At 39.6% G+C, this 14,257-nt stretch overlaps 1 protein-coding gene across 18 annotated transcripts in view; it reads right to left on the bottom strand.

Moving 5' to 3' along the window:
• The window catches only part of SVIL (supervillin), a 158,529-nt gene that overhangs the window by 59,749 nt on the left and 84,523 nt on the right, over positions 1 to 14,257 (bottom strand). For 9 of the 18 annotated variants that reach the window (XR_012041231.1, XM_072854562.1, XM_072854551.1 and 6 more), the window contains 7 exons: positions 10,862 to 10,919; positions 10,578 to 10,729; positions 9,483 to 10,167; positions 4,716 to 4,799; positions 1,804 to 2,691; positions 1,302 to 1,472; positions 637 to 671 (listed from right to left, as the gene is read on the bottom strand). Coding sequence is in view for 17 of the 18 variants with exons in the window: in XM_072854551.1 (XP_072710652.1) it covers positions 637 to 671; positions 1,302 to 1,472; positions 1,804 to 2,691; positions 4,716 to 4,799; positions 9,483 to 10,167; positions 10,578 to 10,729; positions 10,862 to 10,919 (2,073 nt within the window). In the remaining variant the exon portion in view is untranslated. The remainder of the gene's footprint in view (positions 1 to 636; positions 672 to 1,301; positions 1,473 to 1,803; positions 2,692 to 4,715; positions 4,800 to 9,482; positions 10,168 to 10,577; positions 10,730 to 10,861; positions 10,920 to 14,257) is intronic. The other 9 variants (XM_072854552.1, XM_072854566.1, XM_072854567.1 and 6 more) reach the window with 5 other exon arrangements.

The raw sequence follows: 14,257 nt of genomic DNA, 5'->3' as shown, positions 1-14,257 counted from the left end.
CCTCATTTTTCAGACGCTCAACTGGTATCCTTAGGAGCTGAAATCAGCATCCTCCAGATCCAAGAGCCAGCATCTCAAAGCTGCAGAGAATATCAGCTTTCAAATAGCATAAGGCATTAAATCTAAATTTAGCTACTCATGAGATTACCCACTTAATTTGTGCCAGACTTGCTGACAGTGACAAGAGGGAAAGAGAAGCAAGATGGCACACTGAATTATATAATTTAATAACCAGCATCTTGCCACTTCCTTTGCTAGAAAACAAGTTACCAATATCAGTTTTACACTATAGTAAAGGCTTCTTTAGTTATTAGTCCTAGACCACTGAATTAAAATGTGTATATTTTTTCCCCATCAACTAGCTTGCTTATTGTCTAAATCAGAAAAAAAACCCAAACCTATGCTGAAAAGTGTCAAGCCATTCACCCCCTTGCCTCTCATACGAAGTTCAGTATTCATAGACAGACTTTTGGACTTAAATGGATTTGAAATCAAGTCTGCAGTAGACATGGCCTAAGGAAAAGTGGTACTTCAAACATAGGTAATTATAGTCATTTTCAAGTGGACTTTGCATTATCAAATAGTTCTCCAGTTAAAACTCCCATTTCTCCCTTAGAAAATAGTATAGTAACATACCATCAGCAGTTGGTATTTCTGCACTCAAAATTGACCTAGTGAAAAATTATCAAACAGAAAGAAGTTAGTTGGAAATGAGACATCAAAAATGAAATTCAAACTCCATCTGAAGTAGCAGGACATCAAAAGTCTTAAGAGTGGGAAAGATTTATCTATTTTTCAAGTTTCAACAGTTTCCACTTTGACATCCTTTAATAAAGCAGAAAGGCAAGCAATTGCAGCCAAACTTAAATACAGTAAAGGAAAATGATTTCCAGTTCATCTTGCAGAAGATAAAAGTTTAAGATTTGCTGCCAGCTCTTTTAACATAAAATATGTCACTTTGGTTGTTTACAAAAAAGGTAAATGATAAAGCAGAGTAGATGGAAAGGAAACTCTTTATATAAGAGCAGACAAAAGCATTTATCATTAGAACCAGACTGCTATAACACTTTATGATGATTCACTGTTCACCATTTTACGTGGGGGGAATTTGCAACGAATTGGTTTTGTCAGTGGTGTTTTGGTTTTTATTTTGTAAGAAGCTATAACAAATACTTGATTGTTTTTAAAGAGAAACAATAACCTTGCAAAATGTTTATGCTAATAAATGAACAAAGTCTCTTCACAAGCTTGTTCATGTCTACCTGCACCAGAATGCTACACAGAGCTACGTACGTGCCTACCTATCTGTCTCCTTTCGTTCTGCTGACGTTATAGGTTGAGTTTTAAATCTCTCAGAAGTCTTTCTATTTTCACCAGGAGAAAAATAGCGCCTCGGCCTTCGTGGCCCTCTTTCACGGTCACCATTGGCAGACAAAGTGCTACCTGCCGTTGACATCTCAAACCGAGATTCACTTTTAAACCACATGATAGAAAGCGCATAGAAAAGAAAATAGAAGAGAGAAGTAAAGCATAGATATAAGCATCTCAACAATTCACTAGAAATCACTCTGCATGCTCCTCTGGTAACATGCGCAGACGTACACATTCCAGCTACCCCACATCACAACTTGCACTAGCAAGCGAAGCACAAAAGCAGGATTCAAACCATCTCAGCCTCCAGTACACACTGGTGAGAGCTAAGCTGTGTGCTTTAAGTGCCGAACACAACTGCTGTTGAGTGTGTGTAATTTTTGCCAAGGACGTGCAAGTTTCACACGAAAATACGTCTGAAATGTCACCTACAGTTCTGTTTTCTTGTTGGCATTAGCAGTCTCCAGAAAGACATTACGGAGCTGGGCAACAGAGACTTTTGTGTCAACCATGCCAATCTCACCGTTTGGTGCATTTGCTTCCATGCTCTCCTTACTTTTAAAAGCTTCTAGCTTAGGAGCCACAGTATAGTCAGACATTGAGCGAGCCAGGACTTTATGCTTTGCTGTCGACACTTTCCGAACAGGAGCTTTTGCCTTGGCAGGCTGCGATACAGACCCACTCTGTATGTACATAACAGCTTCACTCCTTTCTATGTTCTCAGGGTTCTTAAACTGCTGCTCTGGAGCCTGCCTCTTATTGCACTCCAGCTCTCTCTGAACTTCTGAGTTAACTTTCAGCTTGCTTGCGAAAGAGGAACTCCCCACAGGGGTATCCAATTCTCCTCCTCCAAAGAGGCTTTCATGGTTCTTCCCTTGCTTGCGAATCTCAGATGGCAAAATCGGTCTTCTGCCTTTGGAAGCCTGTTCACCCTCCAAGGAATCTTCTTCATCAAGCTTTGCTCCATAACCAAGTGCCTCTTTCTTTTCACTCTCTGATGCAGTGGTGGCTGACGATTTTGCTAAGAGGCTAACGCTGTCTGGTAGGAGGAGGCTGCCAACAGAGATGTTTGCTGGTTCTTCTGTTGCCATCAGCTGAGCTGTGTGAGCAATGCCAGCAGGCTGAATATAGCCATGTATTGGTTGGCGGACTGAACTGACGGGCTGATTTATAACCCTATCAAAGGCAGATGTTTCTGTCTGAAGAGGCATGTAGTGGGCTGGCACTGGATGGGATTTTCTCTGAGATACTGTGTCTGTGACAAGTTCAGGGCTTCCACGAGCACTTTCCTCTTTCACCAGTTTCTCTCTAACTTTTACTCTTTAAGAAAGAAAAAGGATTAAAGCTGTGAACAGCAATACCCAATCTGGGAAGGAACACAGATGCCTATTGTGGGTACAGACAGCAACATCGTATTAAAATAAAAAGCAATCAATACATAAAAGAAAGCAATCTTATGATGCAACCCCCTCCTCCTCCCGAATCTCAGCAGTAACATTGCTCAAAAATATTCAAGTGATTCACAGGCCCTTGAACATGCATGACTCCTGAGAAGGTAACTGAGCAAGCTCTGAAAATGTACAGCATGTTCCCATGAGGTCACAAGTGTGTTTGTCAAACAGCACATACCCATAGTCTCAAACAAACAAGATGATCAAAACTGCTTTTTATATTATCAAAGTGTTGGGTTCAACGTGAAATTGCAAATTCCATTGGCAATCATGTATGTAGTCATATTTTTGAAGGTGTCTAAACACTGGGCAGCTTACATCATATCAAGATGCTGTTGCATTGGGGAAAGGGATGAAAAAACACATGGTTATCTCCACCTAGCCCTTCAGATGTTTTGCCAGAGACATTTTTACTTGTCCTTTTGTGTATGATATAAGACATCTAAAACGTTACATGTAGTGTAACCTGTTTCAGTAAGTGAGAAAAAAAATGTTGAAAGTGCAAGCCTTAAAGCCCGAAGTGAAACTATGGCATGGCTGTTGCTATTCAGAGGGCTTGCAGGGGAGAAAAGGATTAAAAAAACCCAAACCAAAACAGGCATTCTGTTTTAAAACATTTCATTACATTCTAACATGCAAAACTTACAGGAATGTTCCCAAAAGTTACCTTACTTCACTGTATTTTCTAGAAACACCTCTAGACTTGTGTAACATCCATGCAAAACAGTCGTATTCTACCTTTAGACACTTAATGCAACTCCACTAACAGAAGGCAAGCACGTGCAGCTGGAGGCAGCCTTTGCTCTACGTCTACAGCTGCAGGTAAACTCTCCAGCAGTTTTACAGCCATGCCGAGTGTTCGGACAGCTTACAGGGCGAGCGTTTGTAAATATCGCATACACAGTATTAAAAATGAAAACCTTGTACTTCCTCCCCTCCCAAATGGGTATAAAAAATGATTTTAATTCTGGAGAAGGAGAGAAACTCAAGTACAATAGGAGACTAGCTCTTTATTTGAAAGTAATCCAGCTCAAAGTACGTGCAATTCCAGGCTTACTACCAACAGACTTTTTGGAGTTTACATTATTAAAAAAAAAAAAAAAAAGGCAAGATTTCAAAAAAAAGGCAAATTAATATCCAAGAGAATAATTCAGGATATCCAAAGTTATCTGAAACACCAACCTTTCTAATATTTTGGTGTTTCTTATCTCTGAGAATTGGTGCACTTATCAGGGAAACTTCTTGAAATTACTTAAGCACAGAAAGTGTGTTCAGTCTGAAAAAGTGATTCTTTAAACTACATGTACCAAGCATTCTCCAGAACATCCACACTGATGTTAGTACTGGGTTATAAGAACTACTTTAATCAGGAACATGGAAAAGAGCCATCCTGCAATGCTTCCCATGGTGGGCTAACTGTTGGTGTTACCAAACTGGGAGAAAGCAGCTGCTTGTAGCTCTGATCAAGATTTTGCTTTACTTTTCAATATAAATTTTTTACTTCTCTTGCACTATCTCCTTTGGAATTCATGGAATTAATTGTAGGGAATGCTAAGATGGATTGGTATGGGGGACAAAAATCTGCTGGTTTGCAGAGTACAAAGTGGGATAAAATAAGAAGTTATAAAAATTAGTGGAAGCCAGAACAATAGTAGATGTAGAAGAAGCTAGAGGCATTTGTACTTCTTCAAAATACCAATCCGTTGTAAGTTACAATAAAAGCAGATGCTTCAGAAAAGTTTCAACAGCTGTTTATCCGCAAGAAACAACACTTTCTAACTTGCTGCTGTTAAAGGAAAATTAAAGGCAAGTGTTACATGAAGACAGAGTAAACGGAAAGAAAGGGAAGGTTTGTAGTATGGTTGTTAGCCACACAGCTACATTTTATGATACCTGGAGGGCCAGCTGATAAGTGAAGGTGTGTCCCCTTCCGAATCTTTCTGAAGAAACCATTCAGGTTTTGCTTTCCCTGCACTACTACAGAAAACAGAACTTCAGGTAATTTTTGAGATCTCAACACATGCTCCCGTTGTTTCTCCCAATCTTCCCTCCCCACCGCTTTTTTTGTTTTCTAATTACTCAATTACAGAGTACTGTCCATGAAAATAAAAGCGCAGCACATTAATCAAATTGGAAGGTGACAGACTGTGAAACAAACTATCATATTAATTCCACAAACATCTAAGGTGTTCTGAATGTTAAATATTCTGCAAAGGTAACTTTACCAAGTGTTACACTGTCCAGAATTTGAGAAGCGAAAGCAACCACATAATCTTATTTTTGCCATTTGCCATTGCAGGTCAGTTTGAAGGAGTTACGTAAGGACACCTGGGAAAGTTGCTAAAACCATTCCTTTCATTTGTGGTTTAAAGTGGTAAACACCACTGGGTCTGAAACAAAGTAGTAATATGAATTTAATGAAGTTAGAAATTCAGATGGCTGTATCATACTACCTAAGAAATTCTCAGGAGCAGCTGGAACCACTCTCTCCTCTTGTAGCCCTGTATCACAAAAGCTTCAGAAATGCAAACCCAGTTAGCTCAAATAAAACATGCTGTGTCACTGGGTGACCAGGCAAAGAACGAGCTTAAAAAACAAAGCAACCCCCAACTTGATCTTGTCTTGACTTTATTCTGTTTCCATTTTGGAGCTGAAAGCATAAAAAGAAACAAGAGCACTGCAAACTTTTAAAAGCCCTAAAGGAAAGGGTGTCTGCAGACTACCTGTGTACAGTTTCTCAAATACTTTCCTAATGCCCATCTTCATCTACAGTCCATCAGCAACAGTAGATCACATCAAATACTTCTAACCTTGCAAGCACAGACTGTCCAGCCACACTAACGTTTACAAACTCCCTGGAGGTGACAAGTGACCAGGTTGCTTTCCATTACCTATAACTACATCTGAAAGAACTCCTTGCACTGCAGTAGAGCCATTTGGGATGAAAATCCCAAATTAAGCTCCAGGTCATCTACTTCAGTTTTTCTTAGCTGGCCTTCTAATAAAAATAGTTGAAAAAGGTCAAATCAATGACTGTTCTTAAGATAACAGTGCATTTACTGCAAATAAGTTTAAATTTGAGAACTCACCTACAGTTGTCACCTTATCCAAATCAAGCTTAGAACAAAGTCAAACACCGACTGTTAAAACACCTTTTGTTTTTCCAAATGTTTCTGAATTCCTGAAGGAACTGACCAAATAGGGGGTAAAAACCTTTCACAGGAGCTGAACAGGTAGCTGGAATTGCTTTAAAGAAAGCAAACTTCCTTCTCATCTCTTAGTGTGTACTTTGGCACATTTTTATAGTGGGCATGGCCCAAGCAGCAATCATTTGTACTTGATCATTCATCCTTTGAAGAGAGCAGTCAGAATAACGCAAACCATGTTTTGAATTTAGAGTTAATCAGCCACTTCAGCAGCCAAATGCAGACAATGTCAAATGATACCTTCTCAGCACTTTGTTGTCTTCTCAGTGATGGATAATAGGATTAATTATTAAATTGTCTTAGGACTGAAGGCACAAAGCTTTCATATGTATTCCAAAGCAAGCTGCATTTATTTTCCAATTTGAACTCAGCAAATTTAAATTTCACAAAAGCAATTTTGCAACCTATGTAATGTGGAACTGACTTCAAAACGGCAGCCACCTGGAAAGCTGGCATTAGCCCTTATTTTGCTTGTGCAAATGGCCTTACAGGAGACTACCAGACAGTAACTTTAAACAGACCGCATGGAAATAGGCGATGACTACTTTAACACTCAGAAACAGGGACAAGAGTTTCTGAGAGGTTATCCTTAAATCTCAGAATATCACACCAGTGACTACGAACTGGCACTGGAAGTTGTCAGGGGTGTTAAAATGAAGAACGGGCTCTTGGCAACTTGGCCTTTAAAATACCACCTACTGCCTCCATGCATATCCAAACAAGAGACCAAACCCTAAGTTTAAACTCTTGGCTGCTGTAAGAGCTTGCACCCATCTTGGTGGGTGCAGACGATTTTCTTCAGAAGATAAGACAGACAGTAATTGTGGGAAACCTATTTTATGCAAATACTGACCCAAGCCTCATCCAGAGACAATCTGAAATTAGTGATAATGCAGTCAGCAATTTATATTAAGTTATGACTTATTTCTGCTGCTTTTGCCCCAGTCTCATTTGTTAGTATGGCACTACTGCAGAGCAGAGAAGAAAAAACGACTGTATCACAAATTGGATGGAGTTTAAACTCTGGAACCATCCTGACATCAGAACCCACCTGAAAATGGATCTTACCATTTCATTATCTGAAAATGGAGAACAACTAAGTCTCAAAAAAAGGAAGACCTTGCAGAAGGGGCCTGTCTCCAGGGCTTGCCAAACACAGCTGATCCCTTAGTGTTTCACATAGCGTTAGATCTCGTAGGGACATATGACTTTTAACAGATGAAAGAGTATGCCCCCATTAAAAACACTATTTCCTTAATGATTTCTCTTCTGCCCAACTTTTGCAGCCTCTGTTATTACATAAAAATAGGTAATGCCAGAAGTGGCAGCTTCAAAAAGAAACAGCTGGAATTTGTGAATGATTTGATAATGCCTTCAGCCTGCTCAGTCTGAACTTGTAACTGGTTTATAGAGCTGCATTAGAAAAAACACACTTGTTAGCTAAAAATGAAAGAGCTTTATAAGAGACCCAATTTCTCCATATTAAAGGCTAATCCGTGACTGAGCAGACTCAGGTGTCTCTCTATAGCCAGCACGCTGTTTCACCAGGGCAATTGCCATCCCACCAATGCTGCATTCAGCGCAGCTTCTCCTGAGTTGTAAGAGGTAACAACCTAGAAGGCATTTAATTGTTCAGTGTTTCACTGGTTTCCGCTCACAGAAACAAGGACTAGGATTGCTTTATGAGAGTAAAGAAAATAAAACCCCTTTTTACACTGCAGCAGACACATGCTTGGCTATAAAGTTTAATGGGCTATTCTCTTGCTTTCCTAAGGCTGCAAACTTTGTCCCTTCCTTCACCTTATAAAATAAGAAAACAACCTGCCAAAGGTCCATTGCTTCCTATCAGTAATTGGATTAGTCAAGAGATTTATCTCAAATTGACCATTTGAAGATAAGGGATAATATTTTGTAGTATTTGAGTTGAGACTGCTTCAGAGACAAGTTTTTTGGAGCCTGGAATAACCTAGTCAGCTCAAGGAAGTTTCAGTACAACTCTGGTCTCAGTTGTATGGATGACCCTGTGATGAGTATTTTCCTTACTGTAGTAGCAGAATTGTAAGCTTAAAACATAAACTAAATATAAGATAGTACTTCTAAGTTGACTTACTTTCCCTCTGATGGCTTTTTTGAAATGCACATTTCAAATGTACATTTGCGCTATTTATAGACACTGTAAATAGATGACTTAATCTACCAGGTGGTTAACCTTTGACGTGGAAGATTGCTTCCTCATTCAAACTTTAAGATATGCTTATATGAGTTAATAATTAAGGCCACAACAAATAAGAATCAAGTTTTGTGATTTTGATGGGAAGAATAAAGAAGTCCAGTCAAGGTAGCTTGTTTCTGAACCTATTGCAAAAAATGCCAAAAAGTGTAAACAGTTCAGTTTATGACAGTTCATTTCAGTTTTTTAGAAACAGTCAGCACAGCTCAGCATGATGCAGATGTGTTTACAATTAAGTTCTCATTACAATTTACATCATTTTTAGCTGCAACATTTTAACTTGTTTTTACAGTTATTATTTTCCATTTATCCACCTACCTAGAAATTAAAGAATCACACAGAAAATCATACTTTTAAACAAATTCTTAGTCACGTGTTGTTTTCAGTCACCAAAACACTTTGACAGTCTGTTTTTGCACTACAGTGTGAAATTACAATGTGAAATTAGTGAAAACTATTTTTTTTTTCCTTCTGGAATAATCTGGTTACCCTATTACTGGAGTAAATTTGTCAAATCTGAAGTAATTCAGCATACTATGAGGGAGGCTACATTTTCTAAATTCAGCGTGGAGTTTTAACTCTCCCCTCTGCCCCTTCACACACATACCCCGATATTATCTGAAAGATTAACTATCACAGTTCAAAGGGTTTTTACACTTTCACAGCAGGAGAACAAATCAACTATTATTTCAACTGACCCAAGGCACTTTTCAGCTTTTAACTCTGAGACCTGTTTTATTTTGGCAGAAGCCATCATGAAGCTATTCAAATCTTCACTAAGAGCAACTTGCCTTTACTTGGAAACCCCCACCCAAACAATTACAGGCTATAGAGGAAAAAGTTAAAGGCTTGCTCTAACAGGTTATGGGGGGAAAAAAAAAAGTCAGATTTAGAACCATAACTGCTTCAATTTCTAGTTTGTGTAAATATCTTAAACATCAATTATTCCACTCTCCCCACCCAAGGGCCTGATTTTAGCATAAATTCTATAAATATAAAGTGAAACCAAGGACATATCTAATCATAGAAATAGATACCCTCTTCCCTGTATCAGAAACACACTGGGATTCAATAAACCCAACCAATCCATCCTGAGACATCCAAAGCCACTACATACGTTCTTCAAGGGTAATAAATACATTCTCATAAATACTGTAGACACTGCTGCAGAAGGTGATTAAGATAAAGGAATCTATTGTATAGACAAATAAAAGTCATGCTTACCTTTGTCTGATGTTACTGTGCAAGGGCTGGTCATTCTGCAAATGGATTGGTGAGGCTGCCCGCTTTGGTGAAGAAAGGGACTCTCTGGGGATTTGCTTTGGTGATATTGGCACTTCGTTATAGGAGGAAGATTCTCGTCCAGAAAGTGAAAGGGAGACAGAACTATCCAAGGTTGCTGAAGGGTCAGGAGCCTGTCTAATGGCACTGTCATCATCTGCTTTTCTATCACTCTTTTCATTTGAGAGGTCTTCTTTTTCTGGAATACCATCCTTTTCATGGCTGGAGTACTCTTTGGATTCAGAAATCACACTCTTTGGCTCCTTCGTCTCAGTCCTGGACAAATACAGGGAGCCACAGTCCTTGTTTTCATCATCTTGCCTTTCACTTTTCACTCCCTTTCTTTCCACGCTGTCGGGATCTTTCCTTGCCCGCGTATATCTGGATGAGTAGTCAGAATCCAAATCAGAATCAAGAGATAATCCGTATTTTTCTGCCAGCTGGCGCCGCCTCTCTGCCTTGTACCTAGCTATTCTTTCTGCTTTTGACTCTAGTTCCTGGACATCCATGTTTCCTGTACTATACAAGGGCTCTGTATTACTGCCTGTGATTTCTGCTCGGTATCTGGATGACCTGGGTTGTTTTTCTACAGAAGAATCTGAAGTTTCCTCCTCTTCATTTGATCTTCCTGTCAAAAGTACAACATATATGAGCAAGTCCATCCCAAAACTCCAAGTACGCTACCCACCATTCACATCGAGTGAACTAAAACCTTCACATTTTCTTACAAATCAAAGTGCACTAGTGACTAGACACATTACATTTTTGCACTTATGTCTCCAAAAGCACATACAAATGATTAAGATATGTGTATTAGTTATAATTCTTTAAGAGTCTCATATCAAATTATTGTTGTTTTAAAACAATATGGATAATCAACCTTTTTCAAATAAGACAACTGGAGAATTAAAAGGCAAGTTAAAAAAAAAACCCTGACCACAGCTCTTCTATAAAACTCTTCTCCATGTACTGCACAAATGAGAGGGTAGTAAACAAATTAATTCAGCAATACAAGATTAACTGATATATACTACTTACCTAAGTGGGGACTGTATGGATCAGTTGCACGCATGTATCTTGGTGTATCTTCCTCTAGTAAACGGTGTGTGACTGATCCTGGACAGTTTTGTAGAAGCATAGGTTGTGTATCATTTTCAATTCCCTCTAAGCGTCTAGCTATTCTCTCTTTTCTGAAAAAGAGGTGAAAAATGTGAAATCAGGCATCTTTGAAGATTTGAGGGGAGAGTTTCTAAGAGGAGGTAAACAAAACATGCTGTGTGTTTTGTTTTACAGGCCAAATACTTTTTTTTTGTTGTTTTTACCTTTTCATTTCCAAAAAGTCTTGGTTGTTTGGTTCAAACAGTTTTCTTAATTCTGAAACTGAGACAACAAAAGATTATACAGTTTATAAGCTACTACGTTTCAGAAACTTGCAGAAACTTGCTTTAGAATAAGAAGGAACAGTCAAATAAAGTTAAGAGGCTTGAAATAGCTTTTGTTGGGGAACAAGCATTTTCCTCTTGTTTTCCTAGTTTATTAAGCTTGTGTTGTCAAAAGTGCATTAGGCACATAGGTGTAAACACCAAGGAGTCCTCCCTTCCAGGTACTTCCAAGGCTAAGCTAGAATCTGCTATGCAGCCTAGCAGTTTTCGAGATCTAGTATAACCTGGACAAGTTGTATTTTGATTAGGTGAGGTCAAGCTTACACACTATAGTAACCGCTTTCAAAACCAGGTAGTATGGAATTACTGCTTGCTCTGTCTCCACAAAAGTTGGGGACTGACTATGTTTAAAAAGAAACAGTGTCTCCTATTCGTTACTTTCCTCCACTCCCTTATATTGAGCAAATCCCAAGAATCCCAGTGACTCATGGTTGGAGTGAAAATTACCGTGTACTCTCATGATACTCCTGCATGGTTAATCACTTTCTACTTTGCTAATTTTCCCTTGTAGTTTTAATTGGACATACTTTCCTTCTCTCCCCGTAAACTGTTTGGTGGTGTTATGTGCTAGTAGACAGCTGTCACAGTTCACAAAATAGTAGTGAACCAACAGGAGGCATGATAGATGAAGTAATAGCTATATATATACACATATGTGCACAGTTATCAGTGATGTTTGCAAACCACACTGGAGCAGTGAGTGCCACACAAACAAGTGTGGTGTGACTTCTAACCACCAGGAAGAGAAACCATCCAGGATGTCAAAGGACGCAGTGGACTGGGGGGGGGGGGGGCGGGTGTGTGTGTGCCTAACAAACCCCTACACACACACCTGCATATCATTGCCTTGGCAAAGATGTGGTGCTAAAAGCCGTGTGCGCCTGTTCTGATGCAACGCACCTCTGGGGTTCTGATCCTGTTGACACAAGGATCAAAAGTTAAAGCAAGCTAAAGTCTACAGCCTGCTAAATCAGCCCTAGATTGCCATCAGAAATGCCTGATGAGTCAGGAGTGTCTAGTAGACACTGTTCCACACCACCGCAGAAGTAAATCTATCAACTTTTTTCCCTACCAGACTTCATCGCTCTAGATGCTTAAAAGATAAACATTATTGAAACACCACCCTTTTAAAGGTCAGATGCACCTTCTCTCCCTTTCCTCTACTGCAAGAATCTACATGCACAGCTAAGTCAGGGTTTCAGCTTAGCTGACACATATCCAGGAAGCTTGCTGCAGTCAATACCAGTGCTCATACCTCATAGATACAGCTAGATACTATTGACATTGGCTGTCACATCAACCTTATGTGCTGAAACACCACTAGGACTCCAGGTGAAATGTCTTGGATCAGCAAGAATGAATGTATTCTGGTCATGACTACTCAGAGTAGCAAATGAATGAGGTATGAATATAGCGTCTGAGGCTACAGATGAGTGCCTACTGAGAATGTGCGATTAACAGGGGAAAGAAATCAAATGGGCCACTCTCCAAAACAACTCCTTTAGTCTACATTTTTACAGAAAGCAGACTCAAGCTATCTGCTTCAATTTCTCAAGCCAGGTTAGCTCAGATTGTAATTGTGCCATTAAAAAAAAAAATCTAATATGTACACATCTGATGCAACTAACAGTGCAGAGTAGCTAAGTATGCAGCTAGTTAACAGTGCTAACCCAAAGGACATCTCTTCCATACCTAGTTTCAGCATCTGCAGCAAAGCAGATTGAAGCCTACGCTGTTGACCAGGTTGACAGTGCAAGATAGCCACTGAAAGTCAGCAAGCTCCAGGCACAGATCTCTGGAGGTGGATGGGAACTGGACGTGGGCAATGCAAAATTTGCATCCTGAACCAATGCCAAAGCCAAGATAAGCCCTTACGCTGTGTTTTCATAGACTTTTCTCTCAATGCATGAGCAGTTCCTGCTGCTGCCCTGCCTACTCAAGCTGTGCTAGCCGTGGAACTGTATTAAACAGAGAACTCATCCATATGAAACCAGCCTTCGTCTCACATTCATACCAAAGGAAATGATTTCTCATAAATACTTTGCTCTCACCTCTGCCAAATCTACTTCTGTTTAAGTTTGTTCCTCTGGCTATTAGAGTTTTTCTGTTCCATCTGTTGGCTATACATACATAAAATAGTCAAAACAAACCCCATAATTGTTCTGCCACTTCAGACAGGTCAAAGGTCTCCACAGCTCACAGTTAATAAAACCACATTCCATCGAAGTCCTGATCATTTTTCTTCCCTAGTCACCGATTTATACAGTCCCTAAAACCATCATCAGAGAACAGGTCTTTTACACAGCTTTAGTAAAGCTCTAAAGCTTCATATACTAAAGTATTCTTTTTTTTCCCCCAAAGAAGGAAACTTGACTATAAGTCGTCCACATACAAGAAATGTGGAACACCCAAAGAACTCCCAGCAGCATTAGCTCAACACCCTCTTGCTACATGTTAGCTGAAGTTCCAGAGATTCTACTACCGCTTTGCAATCCTAAAAAGAGCACTGGCCTCATGAAGCATCTCTCCAACACCTTCCCAAACAAGATGGGACAAAAATAGCACGGGACTACTCTACACTGCCTTACACTTTTTCCACACTTGAGATTCCAGACAGTAATTTCAGCTAGGTTGGCCAACATCTGCAGAGCTTTTTTGTGAAAGCAGTTTCAGCAATATTCTTCTTCTGAGGAGGTGGGGAAAAGCAGCACAAAAAAGAGCAAAAAAAGAAGATAAAATGCAGGAAGTGGTCTATCCTAGTGATTTCTTTTTTCCGAATAAAATATTTGACTTCAAAACGCGAAAGCCAGTTGGAGAAATTTCACTCCCAAGGACACTGGTTGGCCCTTGCAAGCTTACGTGATCGGGTTTCTCTTTTTTAGTTTGCAATTTGAATACGTTGGTGCCAATTTCCCATCTGTTCATGGGATGCTTTTCCACATGACCATCAGAAACTACACCATTTCAAAGACACCCATGACAGCATTAAAGAATAACAACACTTCTACCTAAAAGGTAGCACAAAGACCTGACTCAGGACACAAGAAAAGACTAAGAAGCTTAAAAAATTAATTTCCCAGTAAAAACTCCTTATCTAAGTTACTTCATGCCAACACACTTTGTAAGCACTGTTGGTCAGTATAGTTAAGGGCAACAGGAAGAACAGTGACAGCTCAGGAACAGCCGTGAACTTCAGGCTGCATTTTAAGATGTTGAGCAGGGTGCTATGGTAGGATACCCTCTAAGGTAGACCATCAAAAGGCATCTTAATTTTGG

Source organism: Ciconia boyciana, chromosome 2 (genome assembly GCF_034638445.1).
Source record: "Ciconia boyciana chromosome 2, ASM3463844v1, whole genome shotgun sequence".
In the NCBI taxonomy this organism is placed as follows: Eukaryota; Metazoa; Chordata; class Aves; order Ciconiiformes; family Ciconiidae; genus Ciconia; species Ciconia boyciana.
Note: the sequence above shows the minus strand (reverse complement) of the source record. Positions and strands in the feature narration are given on the sequence as shown.